Source organism: Melozone crissalis, unplaced genomic scaffold, assembly GCF_028551555.1.
Source record: "Melozone crissalis strain CALT ecotype California unplaced genomic scaffold, PUWL_Pcris_2 ptg000038l_1, whole genome shotgun sequence".
In the NCBI taxonomy this organism is placed as follows: domain Eukaryota; kingdom Metazoa; phylum Chordata; class Aves; order Passeriformes; family Passerellidae; genus Melozone; species Melozone crissalis.
This window is the reverse complement of record NW_026535816.1, coordinates 6,610,332-6,630,323: the sequence shown is the minus strand read 5'-3', so window position 1 is coordinate 6,630,323 and position 19,992 is coordinate 6,610,332. Positions and strand designations below refer to the sequence as shown.

The 19,992-nt window shown below is 46.1% G+C and overlaps 1 protein-coding gene across 1 annotated transcript in view; it reads left to right on the top strand.

Annotated features, from left to right (window-relative positions):
* The first annotated feature begins 766 nt into the window (after window positions 1-766).
* The window catches only part of KIAA1549L (KIAA1549 like), a 136,678-nt gene continuing 117,452 nt past the window's right edge, over window positions 767-19,992 (top strand). Inside the window, exons 1-2 of the mRNA XM_054283653.1 lie at window positions 767-1,166; window positions 1,450-2,157. Of these exons, the coding sequence (XP_054139628.1) occupies window positions 767-1,166; window positions 1,450-2,157 (1,108 nt within the window). The remainder of the gene's footprint in view (window positions 1,167-1,449; window positions 2,158-19,992) is intronic.

Genomic DNA, 19,992 nt, shown 5'->3' with positions numbered 1-19,992 from the left:
AGAGTGATGAGCAAGCTCCATTTCACTATAATAATAATAATCACAAACTGCCATCTTTGCTCCGGATAATCGCTGGCACTCATCAAGGGGAAGCTAATTTTGCACGGAATGAATTAGTGATTTGGGGGGGGGGAAAGCAAAGCGGTGGAAATGGGACAACATAATTGCTTTGGTGACACCAGTCAGATAAATGTGTAATGATGGGTTCTCAGGGCTGTGTGTGGATGCTGCCAGCGCCTGGGTACCCGGGTGTCAAGCTGTGGCCGGCCCATGCTGAGGTTTGCTCGCCCTCAAACCTGACTTCTAAGAATTTCTCAGCACGACAACTTCCAGCAGAGCAGAGTTTCTGGGAGGCTGGGGCGGCTTTCCTGCGTGTAAGCGATGCTGCAGCCTGTCAGGACCGGCTCTGGGGCCCCTGGAGCTGTGCCCCAAAGCCGCCCTTGCGCTGCTCCTCCTCCCACCGTCCCCCGCAGGCACGGCCTGGGACCGTGAAAGAGCTCATGGACGCAGTTCAGCAAAGAGACGACGCCAGGATAAGGAATTCCCGCTGCTCCTGCTGCAAACAGGACTTGGAGAAAACGCCAAATGGAGTGCCCCAAGGTGTGACCGTGCCCGAGGCAGCAGCCGGGCTGAGCCCTCTGCTGTCCAGAGCACATCCCGTGCGCTTCGTGTTGTGCCCCAAAGCGAAACAGTGGGGATCCTCTCTGTCCTGGAGATTCCCTGCGAGCCCGGGTGTCTGAACCCCATCCCGGCCAGGCAGGGAGCGATGGAGCGACCAGAGAAAACGTCTCCTGTGTTTGTGCACAGCGGCTGGCTGAGCACGCTGCTGCCGCTTTGGCCTCCTGCGCTACCCTCGAGCTCCTTTATCCCCAGAGCTGCCTCTGCACTCGCAGAAATGCTGCCAGGGATGCTCGGGCTGCTTTGCCGGGAGGAGGTGGTGGCTGCTGTGCCTGCGATAACGAGGGACATCTTTGGAGATGGCCCGGCCCGGCCACTCCCAGCTCGGGACATCAGCGAGCACAGAGTCACTTCCAGCCTGGCCGTGTCGCAGCAGCCCCGCTTGCGCCCAAAGGTGGTGCGGGGCACACGGGGAGGTGGCAGATCCCTGAGAGCCGCTGTCGGCCGGGCACGGGCCGGGATAACGAGTGACACATCCCCGGGACCGGGTGACACATCCCCGAGAGCCACTGTCAGCCGGGCACGGGTCAGGACCCAGTGACACATCCCCGAGGGACGAGCACGGGCCGGGACGGAGTGACACATCCCCGGGACCCAGAGACACATCCCCAGGACCGAGTGACCCATCCCCGGGAGCCGGTATCGGCCGGGCACGGGCCAGGACCCAGTGCCCCATCTCGGGACCGAGTGACACATCCCCACGACCCAGTGACACATCCCCGGGACCGAGTGACACATCCCGAGAACCGCTGTGACCCGGGCACGGGCCAGGACCCTGTGGCCCATCCCCGGGACCCAGTGCCCCATCCCGGGACCGAGTGACACATCCCCGGGACCGAGTGACACATCCCGAGAACCGCTGTGACCCGGGCACGGGCCAGGACCCTGTGGCCCATCCCCGGGACCCAGTGCCCCATCCCGGTACCCAGTGCCCCATACCCAGGACGCAGTGCCCCATCCCCGGGAGCCGCTCCCCGCTCCCGGCGGCTGCCGAGGGTTCCCTGCGGGCGGCCCCGGCAGCGCCGCCCCCTCTCCCGCCTCCCCACGCTCGGAGGGCGGGGAGCGGGGCCGGCGCTGGAGCCCTTTGTGGGTGTCTGTCTGGCTGGGCGGGTGCAGCTCGGAGCCCCAGCAGCCGGGCCGGGCGGCGCTGGGCGGGCAGAGCCCCCGGGCGGCATGCGGGGCCCCCGCTCCGCCCCCTCGGCCGCCGCCCGCCTGCGGAGCCGCCGCTCCAGAGCCCGGCCGGCCATGGGCAGCGCTGCCCGCTGAGCGCGGCCGTGCCAGGCGCGGGGATGCGGCGGGCGGCAGCGCCCGGCCCAGCGCCCCCGCGCAGCGCCCGGCCCGCGGGACGAGCAGCAGCAGCAGCAGCAGCAGGAGGAGGAGGAGGAGGAGGAGGAGGAGGAGGAGGAGGAGCGGGCCCGGCCGTGCTGCTGCTCCTGGCCCTGAGCGCGGCCGGACCGCCGAGCGCCCGCGCCCAGCCCGGTAAGCAGCAGCAGCGGCAGCGGCGGCGCGGGAGATGCGCGGGAGATGCTCCGAGCAGCATCGCCCGCACCGGGAGCCAGCCCAGCCCGTGCCGGCGGGATGCGGGAGAAGGCGAAGCGTGGCCGGTGCCCGGTACCGCCTGCTCTTTGTCTGCCGCATCCCGTTCCTAGCGAGGCGCTCTGTGCGCCGGGGATGCTGCTCGGGGTTTGTGCCTTTCCCCGAGACAGCCAGCGCTGCCTGGCGCATTCCCGATGGGACGGGATCCTCGTTCCTTGCACGGGCAGAGGCTTTTGTTAAATCGATTCTGGTGGTTCTCTGTGTGTGTGTGTGTGTGGGGAGGAGGGGAAGATAAGGAGGGGTTAGCAGAGGGCAAGCTGTGCTGAGATCCGAGCGAAAATCTCAAATGCAGCTGAAAGAAAGCTCCGACAATTTCTGGGTTATTTTTTTTCCCCGTTTCCCTGGACTTTTTGAGCCGGGCAGTGTCCTGGGCTCTCCAGACTTCTCGGTGACCTCAATGCAGAAATGGTTACTGTTGCTGGCAGTTATTGTGTGTGCCAGATCGAGATGCCAAATATAATCCCGAGGCTATGCTAAAAGAGGCTAAAATTGATATAGGGCTAGATTATTCCAATGGTTTAAGAAAGGGCTAGGTGTGTGAGTCCACATTTGGAAGCTGTTAACAGGAATGTTCAGTAATTGTGTGCCATTGGTGTCAGTTTTACAGCCATAACATAATAAGGTTTGTCATCTGCAGGTTGTAGGTTGGTGGAACAGTGCCTCTGTCTGCATTACTTGTGCTGGGCGTGTAAATGCCACAGTCTGATTTACCTCTGTGACACAATGATCAGAGCAATGGCTGATTTTTTACCTGTGCTTGTCAAATCAGTCTGGATTTCTCAGGATCTCTCGCACCACACCTGAGTTATGAGATGTGCTCCTTCCCTTGGAGGCAGCCAGGCTCTCAGAGCTGAGGTGTTTCTGACAATGCAACAAGACACCTCTCCACGCTCCAGGATGAGATTCAGGAGCAGGATGAAAAGTGTTAATAGTATTCTGTTTCTTCCTTTGTAGTCTCTGTGTATTTATGGCACAGCCATGATCTCATTTGTAAGTGAAGAAATCCAATAGAGTTAATAAAAAGCTCTGTATTTGTAGGTATCTCATAGCCAAACAGCTTGGAAAAGAGAAAAAGGGGTGAGAAGCAACAACAGCACCAAACCAAAGTGCATCATCACAGTGTACACAGCCCACACAGTGGAAAATGCTGTCACTGACAGGCTTTGCCTGGGAATTTCTGATTATTGGGTAGTTACACTGAGATACTAAACATAATTTGTTGTATTTGATAGCTTTGAGCCTTGCAGCTGAAATTGCAAATAAAACTTTACTATTCCTGTGCTGCGTTGATCACTAGATATGGATGCTGAGCTGCATTAATTGGATGTCAATTAACCTTGAAAGCTCTGCCTTCCAGAGCACACGCAGTGCTGCCTCCCATTGAAGTCGGGAGCAAAATGTGGTAGAGCCAAATTTTCAGTCAAGAACGTAATTTGTGCCTAAGAATGTTTATAAAGAGCAGCCCAGGCCTGGATTTCTTTTAAGCAAAAGTGGTTTTACTAATTTTGGTCATGACTACAGGAATGTGTGTGATTGATAGAGCTGATCCACTGCCGTGGGGTCCAAGTGGTGATGGAGGATGCAGCAAACACTGGGAGCAGCACTTGTCATGCACCATTTCTACTCCAGCTTCCTCCCCTGGGCAGTGTTTGCCTCTCTGGGTGAATTCTGTCTGTACAGGTGCACACACTCGTGGGTAAATGCTCCAGTCTTCTTTTGGGTTTGTGTGCAGCATTGCAGTGTGTGAAGACAAAGCAGGGGACCAGGAGCATGGAGGGGAAAACCTGTTTGGGTCTGGTGCTGCTGCTGCTTCAGGAGACAACTCAAATTTCTCCTGATCTCTGAGATCAACCATATTTCCTTGGACTTCAACAAAAAATTGAACACAAAGGGCAAGAATCTCCTCGAAGAGAGATCCTGGCAGGATGAGCATTCAGTTTCTGGCTGTTGGGCTCAGAGGCATTAGTTATCTCTGTGTGAGGGGCTCAGTGCCCTGGGACACTTTCACCATGGACTACAGAGCGATTAGGTTTCAAACATCAGATGAGAAGTTTTATTTCTGGTTTTACAGGTGTTTCATGCTCCTTTAGCTGGGTGCATGCCATACTGCCCAGTGACATGCAGAGTTAACAATTAATTTCCACAGCGTGTCACCCCCAGGACCACTGCTTGAGTTCAGGTTGAAAACAAGGTTACATTGCCCACCATGAATCAGGATTACAGAATGGCCAGGGCAAAAATGAGGTCAAACTGAACATAATCTGTCAAGAAAGAAAAAAAGTAAAGCACCAGAAATGGAGGGAGGGAATCTGAGGGTTTGGGCTGACTCCAACCAGTGACCCAGAGCCATTTTCCCTGGGAGAAGAAGAAGAGGAAGGGCACAGGTTGGAATGGCAGCTGTTGAAAGCTGATCTGGTGTTGCTGGAACATCTCTCAGCCAGTGTCACCATGGTTTGGGTAAAGCAGAGGGAAAGGCACATTGCTCATGCTTGTGCTGCTCATGAGATTGATCAGCTAATCAGAGGCACTGCAGTGGGGGGCCCGTGGAAATAAAGTTTTCAGAAACAATAAACCAAACCTTTTACATTTTGAATCACCCTTTCTGCTTGCTCGTGGAGGCTGCTTGAGTGATAAACTTGTCAGGGAAAGGTCCATTTCCCCCTGTGCTGGCTGAGCACCAGCACAGCGAGATCTCACCTTAATTAACAATGATTTCACAAACAATAAGGACACCTCCAGCGCCAGGGCTGCTTCTCCCAGCTGGAGCTGTGATTGAACAACTCACAGAGTGCTCTGTGCCAGCTGCTGAATTGCCAGAGCCACCTCCCACAGGCCACAGCTCCCGATGGATGGCAGCTCCTGAAACTGCCCAAAAAGCACCAGAATTGGTGCATCTGGGAGTGCAGGGGCTGCTCTCCTCACTGCCCAAGGGCTGTGAGCACATGGGGCACCAGTCCTTCCCTAGATCCAGCTCTGTGGAAAGGGAAAAGGACACAGGAGAAGGATGAGGACACAGGAAAAGGATGAGGACGCAGGAAAAGGATGAACAGATAGGCGAAGGATAAGGACATAGGAAAAGGATAAGGACATAGGAAAAGGATGAGGACATGGAAAAGGGTGAGGACATAGGAAAAGGATGAGGACATAGGAAAAGGATGAGGACATAGGAAAAGGATGTGGACATGGAAAAAGGATGAAGACATAGGAAAAGGATGAGGACACAAGAAAAGGATGAGGACACAAGAAAAGGATGAGGACACGGGAAAAGGATGAGGACATAGGAAAAGGATGAGGACACAGGAAAAGGATGTGGACATAGGAAAGGTATAAGGACATAGGAAAAGGATGAGGACATAGGAAAAGGATAAGGACGCAGGAAAAGGATGAGGACAGAGGAAAAGGATGAGGACACAGGAGAAGGATGAGGACACAGGAAAAGGCACCCTCCATCTCCTGTGGTCGCTCTCCACAGTTCCCAGTCCAGCATTTTGCAAGATCAGTAGTCTCAGACGGATCATGTTGCTCTTTCAATGTTCTGATCACCCCAAGAGAGCAAAATGCGTGCAGACACCTCGGGTGCCCTGTGAAGGAGCAGTGAAAAGCCCCAGTTCTGCCTCATTTTAGTCAAATCATCAGGGATCTGCAGCAAGGGCTGGAAATGGGCTGCCAGGGGCACTCAGGAAGGTGCTTCTTTGGCAGGATTTGAGGTTTTCATGGATGTGCTTGGCACAGACCCTCCAGCCATGAGTTACCCTCTGCCACTGCATTCCTGGATCTGAGCTGATGGTGAATAATTAGCTGACAGTAAATAACTCTATCCATACAGCCAGAGAATGATCTGAATTCATACACACTGAAACCCTTCTGATGAAGCTCCATAGGTGTTTCCTGATGTTCTCCATAGATAAGACAAGCAAGTAGCTCAGAGTAGATGGAGGGGTGTCCATGTTTTTCCTGTAGGGAATGCTGACTGGCTCTTTATAGTAAAGGGACTTTTAAATCTTATTTTCTGACGTGTTAACTTGCCCAGGAGTGTGTTGCATGCTCCTAGTCTTCACTGGGCTGTTTTTTAAAAACATTTCACACTTGCTTGAGGTCAGGCCAATGAACAAGAGGAAGGGGACTGTGAGTCATTCCCTGTTTATGGTATTTTCTTAGTCGTGTGGGAAAGGTTGTTTCTGCTGCTGGTAAATATCGGGAGTGTTTGCAGATTAATTTCATTCAATGTCCAAACATGTCAACATTTCATTAAAAAAAGAAATAAGGATTTTGGTGGTTATTTACTGTTCTCACTCCATTCTGCTGAGTCCAGTGGAGGAGCTGCTGTGCTTTCTGAACTGACCTGCCTTTTACTGCTAAGCCAGCAAGGTGGGATAGCACTGAGGGGCTTTGCACAGGGCATTTCTCAGCTCAAACAGCACACAGAAAAACTCCCAGTGAGGGTATTTAATAGATATTAACTAGATATTAATCTAGAATATATAATATATAATATAATATACATTATATATCTAGAATATATATCTAGTTATATATTCTAGATGAATATATAACTATATATATAATATATTATATATCTAGTTATATAATCTAGATATTAATCTAGAATATATCAAATATAATATATTATATCTAGAATATATATCGAATATAATGTATATTATATATCTAGAATATATATCTAGTTATATAATCTAGATATTAATCTAGAATATATAATTAATCTAGAATATTAATATCTAGAATATATTAATTAGATATTAATATATAATATAATATAATATAATATAATATAATATAATGTAATATAATATAATATAATATAATATAATATAATATAATATATTATTCTAGATATAATCTATAATAATATATAAAAATTAATTATATTATATATATAATATAATATAATGTAATATAATATAACATAATATTATATTATATATTATATATTATATATTATATATTATATATTATATATTATATATTGCGTTTATATTATATTATATGTTATATTATAAAATATTAGATATTAACTAGATATATAATTAATTATATAATATATAGTTTTACATTTTAATTTAATATTATATAATGTATAATTAATATGAATAATATATTTAAATCGTGATTACTTTTTGGAGGTATATACAGCACATATAGCAAAATGTAACACACATTTCTACTTGATCTGGAGAAATTAAATCAGAAGAAATACTTTTCTGCATTCTGAGGGCAGGAAGAAAGAAGGAAAAATGAAAGAACATTCAAAGAGGAAAACAATAAAACCTCAGACTCATAAGACAGTGCCCTTTCCATGATTTCTCCACCGTTCTTTCCTGTGGGATGAGAAACTGTCCACAACACCTTGTCTGTCATTTTATCACCTGTTAGCAACCTTTTTAGGGAACTGATCCACTCTGAATGGGAGGAGCAGGTGGGAGAAACGGCAGCAAACTCAGGGTAGGGCTGTAAACACCCAGCCCCAGTCTGGGCCTCCAATTTTCAGGTGTTATCATCAGGTGTGGTGCATCAGCAGGGGAGCAGCTGCAGCTCTTCTCCTGAAATTTCTCCTGAATTGCCCTCATGTGCCTGCATTTTCCTTGTGATGGCTGGAAAGGGGTTTTGGCTGCTCTCTGGCAGAGCCTTTTTGCTGAGGCACCCTCCGGGCTGTGCTCTCCTCAGTGCTCCTGCAGATGGGTGAAAGGATGAAAACCTTCCTGGCGGGAGCTTGCCATCCATCTGTAATCCCAGGTAATAATGATGAATATAAATAATAATAAAAACAAGCAGCAGAGGTGTCCTGCACCACTCTGCTGCCCAGGGATGTGATGCTCTCACTGCAGTGTCTGCAGCTGGAGAGATGTGAGGAGGCTTTGAGGAAATTGGTGGCCTGCCTTTGAGAGGTATGGATTCTGTAAATTAAACCTGGTGGCATTCCTAGCTGGGCCAACACGAGATTGGTGCATAAATGCATGTCATTCACAAGGCTGAGAGACTGATTTTTAAGTGTTACCAAGACAAGAAAAAGGCTAAATGCATGGAAATTAAAATGTCAAAAAAAAAAAAACCACCCCAGGTTCCAAAGGAATGGGAAGCAAAGATGTGTTGGTTTCCTGTGCTGTTTCTTATACAATGAAATAACTGACACCAGCATGATGTTTTGGCAAATGATGTAAAAATGGTAAGAAAAGAGTTGGAATATGGAAGTTTGCCTGAGGAAGCAGTTTCTTACCAGATAGTTTGCTCTTTGTTTTGAAAATAATGAAAATGATTTCGCTTATGTGATGTTGTCACTCAAGTTCTGAAAAACTGATTTAAAGGAAACCATTACAGACTTGATGAGTTCTTCCTTTGTGTGGCTTTCTTTTAATCTGATGAGTAGCTTTGGCAGATGAATGTGTCAGTAGTGAAAAACTGGATTTTTGTAGGGGTCGTGGCTAATCAGGACAGTTTTCTGTCATTGTCTTTGATGAGAAATTTTAGGGGTAGTTTTCAAAAACTCTTGGAACTGATGGTTTTGGTTTTATTTAGCTTATCCTGGTCTGGCTTTCCACAGTATGTAGCTTTAAAATGCTTCTGTGATCTTGTGGTCTTGGCTGAATGTTTTTAAGGCTGCTACTGGTTTGATTGTTGTAGCTGTCCAGTATTCTCTGACAGGTTTGTCTGAATTTTCTGGTGCTCACCAGTTCTGAAAGTTCTCAAACCCTGATGTGTGGTTTTCTTTGTTTATTTGGTCGGTTTCATTGGGGTTTAAAAATTATTTTCTTTTGCTGAGCGTAGCTGCTGAATTAAATACACATGAAATTAGACTTGAAAAAAATGTTGTGTGCTGTTGGCTGTCAGTCCAGAAACAGCCAAGAGCTCTCACAGTGGATACAACAGGGATGTTTTCAAAGCTCCAGCCTCCTGAATTTGTCAGTGTGTTTCCCTGTGCAAGATTTGGTATCTAAAATGTGTTTGTTGCTGTTCAAAAACAAATGTTTGACTTTATTAGACTAATAGAGCTTGACCTCTAAATTGTCTACAGGCAGTGATCTCTTGCTAAGTAAAATAAGTGGGAGTGTTGATTGGACTTTTTATGAGGCGTTCTTTGTGGCTCTCCTGCTATTAAAAACCCCCCGTTATTTTCTATGTACACCTTTCTTTAGGCCATTGAAACACCATAAAAAGATCATGAATTTTATGGTAATTAACATGAAGTTAGTGAGTTATTTTCAAAAGGAAAATAGTGAGTTTTAGTGGGTTATTTTCAAAGGGAATTTCACCAGATTATCACCTACCAAGAGCTCTTTGTGTTGTACTGAGTGAAGTAAAACCTTTGTTTTACTGGGAGTACAAAATTGATGCTGACCAGCTGGGGTTACTCCTGAGCACATGGAGATTTTCCTCCAGTAATCCCATATCCAAAAGAATAAGGAAGTGCAAAAGAATAAGGAAGTGCAGGCTGGAGAAGGGTGCTGGCTGGCCATAAGGAGGAGTACAGAACACAGGAAAACATTTTCTGGTGAAACATTTCCAGGCATTTAGGTCACAAAGGAGCCACTGGTGCCAGGTTTGCCTTCTGGATGGCGTGAGCCGCGAGTTTTAGTGGCTGGTGTGGTCAAGCCTGGCCTGTTGCTTTGAGCAACTTGCTTTGAAGGGTTCCATCAAAGGTTATTCAAAGGTTATTTCCCACCCCTTTCTCCATCCTGGTGCCTCCTCTTGGAGGTGTTTCCAGCCTGGGGTCCCTCTGGAGCTGCAGCCTCCAAGGCCTGGTGCCCCTGGTCAGGTGTGATGCAAGTTTTTGTTGCAGTGCTGATCTCCCCACGTGTAAAAGTTGAATTAAGGCCACTCCTGTAGTGCTGCCCATTGAGCAGATTATTCATCTCTGCTTCCAAGACTTACTTTTTTTTTTTTTTTTTTTTTTTTTTTTTTTGGAGCAAGCCTGCTCTGCAGACTCTGTAATTGAGAGAAGCAAGATAAATGGCCCTGCAGCCCAAGTGCTTCTCCTCTCCTCAAGGAGGCTGCTCAGCAGCCCCAGCCCTCTGTCCCTGCTGCCCCCTGTGACTCTCCCACCCTGGAAAATTGTTTCCACATGTGTGCTCTGGTCCTTGGCTGCATCTGCTGGACCTCGTTGTTGCTCACCTCCCCACCCGTCATCTGGGAGCTTTTATCAGAGAGTTTTGACTTCCCCCTGACAGGAATGTTGGCTGCAAGGCTGTGAATCAGTCCCCACGTGAGTCTATTAAAAGCATTGCTGCTCAGTTTAATCATTTAGAGTCTGTTGCATAGGCACTGTATCAATTTTATGTTTTATTAATCAAAATGGAGATATAAAGTCAAATGCTTGCCTGAAATTTAAGAATGCTAGATCAAAAATTTAGTCTGGTAGAAATGTAAAATTAATTTAAAGTGGCTGATTGTCCATAAAATTTCAATCCTGGGCATTAATTATTCCATCTTCTTTTTGTTCCATCATCAATCAAATCCTTTCTCTGCTAATCCAGTCTATCATTGTCATCAATATCAAAATCTCTATCTGACAGTTTGCCTTTACCCTGTTTAAATGTCACAATATTAGAGAAAAAAGATAAACACTGTTCTTTGTTTGCTTTGTCTCCTGCCACTAGCAATAAGGAGACAATCAACAATTGAGGAAAAAACCCAACAAAAAAACCCTTATTCCAAACCAGTCAGTGATGCTTCCCTCTCCCTCTGGCTGTAGGGCTCTTCCTTTTGTGATAGTTTAATTTGTTTTGTGATAGCTTTTTTCCTCTGTTGTGCAGCATGGGCCTTGGTGCCCTGGGTAGGAGACCAATGGCATCTTGATATTAATCTCCTTTTTGTCCTCCAAAAGGCCCCAAGTCAGCCTCTGCAATTAATGAAAGCCTTGGGAGGCTGGAAGGGAAGCACGTTTAATGCTTATCTGAAATTACACTCCAGCCCTCCAACATGCTGCAGAACACTCATCCCTGCTGCATGGGCTCTGTGGGTTCTGTAAAAAAAAAAAATCAGAATTAAAAGTAATAGATTATGGCAGCAGGAGTGAGATAATAATGTGTGCAATAGTCGAGGTTTATCAGATATTTAAATATAGCTAATATTTCCAGTTTAATGCAGATAATTAAAGTCACCCCAAAGACATAATCTTACAGGAGCTTCTGTTCTCAGCATTCAGTGTGTTTTCAACAATATTAACTTTAGGCTACAATAATGTAGCACATTCTGCAGAGTCTGTGTGGGACAGATTTCTGCAGCTATTATTGCAAGTGTCCAATCAAAGAAATCCCTCTGTATAATTCCTACAATTATTTAACTGCTAATTTGGTTCTAAAATTGTCTTTCTAGGCAATTATTGCTGAAATCAATGCCATCTACTTGTGCACACAGAGCAGAATTCTTAACATTGTATCCAGGCTAGATTCACTGAATTGGTGCTGAATTAAAGTGCTTGGGTGTTTAATGGCTAATTAGGTCTAACCTGGGTTAGGAGAGGTTTTCAGAAGGTTTTCAGGATTTTTCTTGTTTGTTCTGCAATAATGACCAAGGAAAAAGGTGAGACTATTATGGGGACCATCAAGTGTAGAAGATGCTCCCCTGAAGTGCAGGCTTAAACCAACTGAAATTTCCATTTTAAGGTGCCCAGCAAGTTGTACTGCTCATCTCTTGAGCCCTTCAGTGGCTGGCACACAATGGAAATAAACACAGTAAGGATTTATCTGGAAAAGAAATAGCTGCAGTGTGGTATCTGAATTGTCTGTGCCTTCTTAAAACTGCTTTTCCCCTCAATAAATGGCAGGTCTTTTCAGTAAATATAATTATTAGCCAGACAGCAGAGTGTGAAGTAACCTGCATTAGTTAAACTGCAGTGCTGAGACATCTGCCTCAGTGTGAGTGTGACATTTTCAGGAATGCTGTGAGCTTTATTTCATTTTCGGGAATGCTGTGAGCTTTATTCCAGTTCAGAGTGGTGCACACTTGCTGCTGGATACTGTGGATTTCTCTTTCCAGAAAGAAGAAAGAAATGCAGTGATATGTGTATAAGTCTTCACACACTATTTTTTGTTGTTGTTTTTAAATCCAAATACATTTTGGTTGAGAGTTACGACAAGTATATTGGTTCATCCTTCTCTTGTTAGAAAAAGTTTGGTCCCTCTGTGGTCCCTCTTGTTTCCTTTGCTTTGTGAAAATCTAGTTTGGGAGTAATTAACTGGAAAAGTGCATGGATCTTACCTCACATCACCCACCACTGAACTACCATTTAACTACCATTTAACCATTTAAAAACAAGTCAAATTGTGTGCCTGAAAGCTGCTGTGAGGAGCAAATTGCACTTTTCAGTATCTTTGTGTGTATCTGGGTGTTTCAGCACATTTTGATAGAAATAACATGGTTTTGCCTCTTAGGCACTCAATGTGTGCCTCTGCAAACAAAGATTTGTTAGCCACAGAGCACCTTCCTCTTTTTATGGGCTTTTAAATATCAGGACAATGGCGTTGTTTCTCCTCAGTACTATTTAAACATGGGAAATGTTTTTAAAAAAATGATAGTGATTACATAATGAGAAGTGATGTCTTTTATTTCTCTATGAAGGAAGACCCATCTGAGTAACACTTGGAATTCTTCTGCTGTATCAGTGCTTTTCCCAGTGATATTGGCATTTGTTCTTGTAAATAACTGGAGGATTGCTATTCTAGCTGATGCCACAGTCTCCTTAGGGAAACAGCTTTTGATGGCTATTAACACTGCACCTTTGATTTTCATGTCTAAAAGGGGAACACAATCTCAATTTGGATCACAGAAAAGCTTTATATTTAATACATGTGGATTCTTATGACCGAGGTGGCAATATGATATGGGAAACTTTTTAGAATAAATGGAGTTTTATGCAAGAATTCATATTTTTATTCCTAAAATGAATACTGAAGGTGTTGATACAGTGGCATTTAGATGAGGTTTCTGGTGTGTGTTTTTGCCAGTGGGGTGCCATAGGGATTATTTTGAAATGCTTGCCAACCTGTACATATCCCGTTGTGTGCTAGAAATTGTTCTTAGGGGTGTTTTTAGGCTCACTGGGTAAGCTGTCTTTGCTGGATGTAGCATTCAAGAGGAGAGAGGGAGTGAAATCACTTAAGGAAATGTCTCCTGTGGGTCCCCCAGCGTTTGCAAGGGGTTTGTGTTCCTGTTTTGAGTTCCCTCACCTGGAAAACCAAGGGAAGCTCTTCATCTGCTCAAGGGAACCGAGGGTTCACATCCTGCAGTCCCACTGAGTCTGGCCCCAGCAGGGAGGGTGTGCTGCAGGGATCTTTGGGTTCATCTGCAGATTTTCAGCTCTTCTGGGGTTTCCATGCTGGAAATTGTGCTCTGTGTGCTGTGCTCTTGTTTTTGTGGGGCTCCTGCTGATGCCTTGTGCAGGCTGCCCTGGAGCAGAGTCTGGGCAGAGCTACAGAATAAAGCAGGGATTGATTCAAAGCATCTCCTCCATGGATCCACCTTGGGCAGCACCAGAGCCCAGCCAGGGCTGCACCCAAGATGACCCAAAATGGCCCCAAAATGCACGAGCGCTCCCGGGCTCTCTCCCCGGGATCAGTTCTGCTCCATTTGCACCTTGCAGTTCATTGTCCCATTCCAGCTTTAGCCCAGGCAGTCCCACCCTGCTTGTTTTTCTCTCTGCAGCCCACGGTGTTTGTGCTCTGGGGCTGAGATTGGGATCATTTGTCCTTGGTGCCCAGCTGGAGCAGGAATTGTTTTGTCTCCCTGCTCTGTGCACGGAGCTCACCATCCCTGAATGTGAAGCCCAGACCCACACACTAAAGCAGCACAGAATGTGGAGAATATAAAAGCTTATATTTTATAAAAATATAAACCTGAGGCATCGCTGGTGGCAGGTGCTTCCTGCATTGGCTCCAAGCTCGCTGCTCCTCAGGTCCAGCCTGAGTCAAATCCCTCTGGTCCTCCCTGGGGTGTGCAGGACTCTGAAAGGCTTTGGTTCAGCCCAGCCTGGGCCTGGCTGCACGGCTCCTGCTGGCACAGATGACAATTATGTGCCAGCAATGACATTATGCACCCTTGTTCATACCATCAGCTCTGGAGGGTTTGTGCACCCTGATGAGTGTCTGTGCTCACCACACCTGCAGCAGGATTTACATCCAGTCAGCTCAGGCTTCTGCCATCCACACTATTGCACATTTCGCTTCCAAAATGTCCCAAATTGCAGGAGCATCACCAATGCAGAGTCAGTAATACACTCAGGTGTATTATATAGTATATTTAATATACCTGTATATTATATATATACACACAGTATATATATATACTGTATATAATATAGATATAATATAGATATAGTATAGATAATATATATATTTATATATATATAGTGTGTATATATATAATATATATATAAAGTATATATATACTGTGTATATATATATACAGTATATATAATATAACTGTATATTATAATACAGGTGTGGGATTTTCTGAGACCCCCGTCGTTGGGAGGAAATGGTGAATCTGACCCCATGTTCTCAGAAGGCTAATTTATTGTTTTATGATACTATATTATATTAAAGAATACTATACTAAACTATACTGAAGAATACACAAAGTATACTGACAGAAGGCTAAAAGATGCTGATGAAAACTCATGACTCTCTTTTCAGTGTCTGACACAGCCTGGCCCCAATTGGCCAGTAAGTAAAAACAATTCACATGTTGGATAAACAATCTCCAACCACATTCCAAAGCAGCAAAGCACAGGAGAAGCAAATGAGATAATATCTTTTTTCCTTTTTCTCTGAGGCTTCTCAGCTTCCCAGGAGAGAAATCCCAGGCAAAGGGATTTTTCAGAAAATGTGATGGTGACACTCATGGCTCTTGCTGTGTTAACCCCTGTTTCTTTATGTATTTCTTGGGAAACAGTGGTCATGGCTAATAATTCCTGTCTCTACATCCAGAGGAGAGGGAGGGCCCCAATCCATTTTACTGGATTTCCTTACCTGTGGTTGCTTTTGCTGTGGTAATCTCAGTGTAAAGCATCAAATTTTCATCTTCTATTGCAGACATCTTTTATGGAAAATCCTTTCCTTAGGATTTTTCCTCCTGAGAAGCTGAGAGGCCTCAGGAACAAAATGTAAACATTGATTATCTGCTGCTGTGGAATGCAACAGGTGCATCTGGGATTGGTCTCATGTGGTTGTTTGTAATTAATGGCCAATCACAGCCCAGCTGGCTTGGACAGAGAGTCTGAGCCACAAACTTTGTTATCATTCTTTCCTTTCTATTCTTAGCTAGCCTTCTGATGAATCCTTTCTTGCATTCTTTTAGTATAGTTTTAATGTAATGTATATCATAAAATAATAAATCAAGCCTTCTGAAACATGGAGTCAGATCCTCATCTCTTCCCTCATCCTAGAACCCTTGTGAACACCATCACCATCTTCACTTTTTCCTGCTATATTGGCTTGACTCACATCCAACAATCTGCGTGGTCCCAGTGCAGCATCCCTGCTCCGAGCTCACAGTGTTTGCCATGCCAGTGTGGCAGCACCCTTTGGGGAGGATTTGCAGCAAAAAGGCAACACAGATCTGCGTGTGCTTGTCCCCAGGGCCACCTGCCAGCCCTGGTGCTCTCTGGAGGCTGCAGGCCACCAGCCTGGTGGTGTCAAGCACCTCCAGAACACCCCGGGAGGCTGCTCCTTCCCTGGCATCACAGGGCTCCCTCCACCATTGGCTTTGTGTCTGTGCTTTGACTCAGGCACAAACCTGCTGTGCGTTTCTGGATTGATGTTTTTATCTAATTGTTTTTAATAGCTGCTTCTTTCAGGCCAGCTGATTCGTGCGCTCTCCCGAGCACTTAATTTGGTTTCTGCATTAATTCCATATCAGGGAGTAATTAGAATAGACAAAGAAAGGAATAAGTAGGACTGAAGTTATGAAACAAAGCTGCCATGTGAATTTATTGCCTGTGGTTCTTCGAGACCCAGTCATCTGCTACAACTTCTTTTAATAGCTCCTTCTGACTTTAATGTGATCAAAACAAATGTAGCATTTTGTTCTTGAGTTCCATGTGGATTTCTGCTGCTCAGTGGTTGGCACAGAACCCTCGGAAAGGGTGGGAGCACTGACCCTGAATCCAGCCTGGAATTCCCAAAGCTCAGGGTGTACCCGATACCCAAATTCCCAGTGCAGAGCCTGCCTGCAGCCCTGGGGTACACACTTCTCTTCCCTCAGGCTGCTCCCTGCCTGATGCTGCTGGCAGAAATCGGTCACAAAAACCTTTCAGGCTTCTCTGGGGTTTTGCAAATACACTGACTTTTGATACAGTTTGATAGTGCAATAAGCACAAGGTAACATTTTGAGGTGTTTTGGTTGCTTTCCTAGGGGAAACAAAACTAAAGCCTTTTGTGGATTTTACCTTTCTCTCCCCAGCCCATCTGAAAGGTTGACAAAGCACAACCTTTCTCAGTAACTTTTGAATCCCTTGGCCGGTTTCCATCGTGTTTGTCAGAGATAGAGCTGTCTGCTGTCTCAGTTTCTTCCTGCTTTCACAGGATTCCGTGCCTGCAGAGATGGAGGGGAGCTGATAACAAACGCTGGGCTGTTATCTGCCATTTCCTGATGGAAGCTGTGATGGAGCTGCTGTCTGAGGGAGCTCTGGGGTGCAGTGTTGGGATGCTGGCGTGGGGAGGGATGGGCAGGAGGGGGGGAAGGGGCTTTGGAGGGTGTGGGTGAGCTGGATTCCTCTGCTGGGCTCGACTCCCCCATCAATTTATGTTTTATTGTGGCAGAAGGGCACTGCCTGTGCCTGGCCCTGGCAGACAAACTCGGGTTTGGCCACGATGCTGGATGTAGGGACAGAGAGGGGTGACAAACACTGAAATGTTACCTTGTGCTTCTTGCACGATCAAAAATCAATGCATTTGCAAAACCCCAGAGAAGTCAGGAATATTTGTGTAAAATATTTCTGAGTCCCCACTTCCCAGGAACCAAGTAACCCTGAGTGCAGACGCATTGCTGGCACGGTTGCTGTTCCATTCCTCCAGCACACAGCACCAAGAAATACAAATTATCTCTTAAAAGGTCTGACCTGTTTCCCCAGGCTTTTCTCGTTTGAAACAAAACTCCTGTCAGCACTTGGTCTTGTTTACACAAACACATGTACATGTGCAATAATCCTCTTTTATTCCATGAGCATCATCCTGCTAAGTGCTCCCTTGCAGCTCTGGGTCCTGCATTTATCACTGGGGCAGAAATTTAAACTTTTCAGCAGTTTTTCATGGTGTAATTGTCAGAAAACCGCCAAAAACCAAATGACCACCCCAAACTCCCTCAGTGCACATCTCAAAGAGACAAAATTATGTTTTGTCTTCCAAGATATCTCGCATTTAAGTTATCAAGTGTCAAACACTCAACAACTTTCTTGAAATAGGCTTTTCTTTTCCTCTGAGAGATTATTCAGAAGTTGTTAACTAACTAGCATCAAGTTTTTGGGTAATCCCATGAAGAGGTGATGCAAATCACTGGTGCTCATCCATTTCTTTGGGGAGAGGGAGAAAAAGAGGACACACTGCAGTGGGGAGTTTTCAGATCAGTGATTTACGTGATCACAAAGTGTGGTTTAAGCTTTTATGGTAGAACAAGATGAAATTAACATAAACTTTGGTGCAAAAATAGCAATATGTTCCAGTTGGAGCTTGCAGAAAATGCTTGGAAGTAAATAGCAAGTTGGGCTCTTGGAAGCTTCTCTTTCCTGCTTGTGCCTGGAATGAAACTAAAACCTGCTCATCACTCCTGGTCAGCTGGGTCAGGGCTTGTGAAGGGGCTCCCATGGTTACAGGGGTCAAAAGGGAGGATCCCAGCAGGAAGTCATCCCTATTTTGAGTTTGCTCAACTCTGCCTGTAATCCTATGGATGTGACAAACTAAAGCAGCATCCTGCATGGCTCCTCCCTGGCTCCCTGGTATTTGGTGTTTGAGCTGCTGGAGTGCTACTCCTCATTAGTGCCTCTAATATCCCGGCCAGGATTTTCACCAAGGCTTTAGTGAGCCACAAGCTGAGATTTTACAATATCCCGTTTCTTATCATCTTTGCCCTTTTGTCAAAGGGAAATAAAAAAACCCCACCGCCCATTCGAAGTGCTCAGGGGTTTCTGCAGGCTCAGTTTAAGCACCATGGGCAGCTCAGGCAGCAGTGATTTTCAGTGAGTCAGTGGTACCAGAGCTGCTGAGAGTTACAGAGGCGTTTGGGTGCCTGCACTGGCAGATCACTGGAGGAATTCAGGAATTGCGCAGGAATTGCATTCATTGCCTCTTCAAGGGGCTGCTCGAGTGAGTGGGTGTTAGCTGGCAGCTCCTGCAAGTCTTACATGAGGCACTTACATGCCTCATTTGTGAGTCTGCCCCTGAGGCACTTGTGATGGATCGTTCCAAGCTCTGCGCTGGTGTTTGTTTTGCCATCCGTGCAGGCTCTGGTTTGTTTGCAAGGTTATGCATTGCAGGTCGTCCTCTCAGCAGCTTCCACTCAGCTCCAAGTCTCTTTGCTTGCCTTTAGTGCTAAACATGAAACACCAGCCCTTCGTGTTGCTGGTACTTAAGGAATTAAAAATAGCTGGCACACACCAGCGTTAATTTTGCAGTGGTTAAGCAGAGTTGGTGCAAGGTGCTCGGGCTGTTCAGTGCTGCCTGTGAGCAAAAACTGCTGCTTAATTCTGACTTATGGCTCTCAAGAGGCACAAATGCCCTTTTAAAGGTGAAAGAATCTTTGCCCTGTGCATGTGTCCATGTGTGTTTCATGCTCTTTTGGCAAGGAGCTTATGGCTCTTATGGCAAGGAACATTTCGGTAGCTGTGCTAGACTGGAATATTAAGTTAATGTATTTTTATGTGAATGTATGGCTTGTCTGCAAGTGGATGTGCTTTTCTGAATCCCTGCTTTCCCCCCATGTTTCTGTAAGGCCAACATCTGTTCATGTGAAGGTGATATCTTTAGAGCTGCCGTTTTCATGAATATTTGATCTGATACAGGGTGCCCAGCTCCGTGATTTATGTTAATGAACCAACAATCGCTGCAATTTCAGAATATATGAAAGAAATGGAAACTAACTCTCTCCCTATATTTATTTCCTCAAATTTGTGTTCGCTCCTGATTTGCATTTGACTCGAGAGCCACCCACACTGCTGCTCACAGGTTGGTGTAGCTGGGGAGGCTCTGCAGCAGAGCAGAGGAGTCTCCTCCTCATTTCCCCCTGCACTGGGGCAAGGCCATGCCACAAGGGTCACACCCAACAGGCTGCAGGGTTTCTTCATGTTTTTGGGTCATTTCCCCTCACACTTTGCAGACTTTGCAATCTCCCCTTCATCTCCTCCAGGCGCAGCTGCATCAGGCACCTGCCCAGTGAGGATGCAGGATGCTGGGGATAATCACACCAGAGAGCCCTTTCACAAAATTGGCATTAAAAATGGGGGGAATTGAGCAAGGCTTCCAGCCCCTGCTCCCTGCAGCACCCAGAGCTGGTGGCACAAGCAGCAGCACTGCAGCTGCTGCAGTATTTCCCACCAAAGCACGAGTGCACGGCCACAGGAGGGATGTGCACATTTCCAGGGTGGCTCCTGTGCCTCCTCTCACTGCTCAGCAGGGCAATCAGTGTGACTGGAACATGGGAAGGGTGACATGTTTGTTAGGGGAGATGCAAGAGCATTTCTGTTTGTCCTGCCTGCCCAGATCTCCGCGTGCC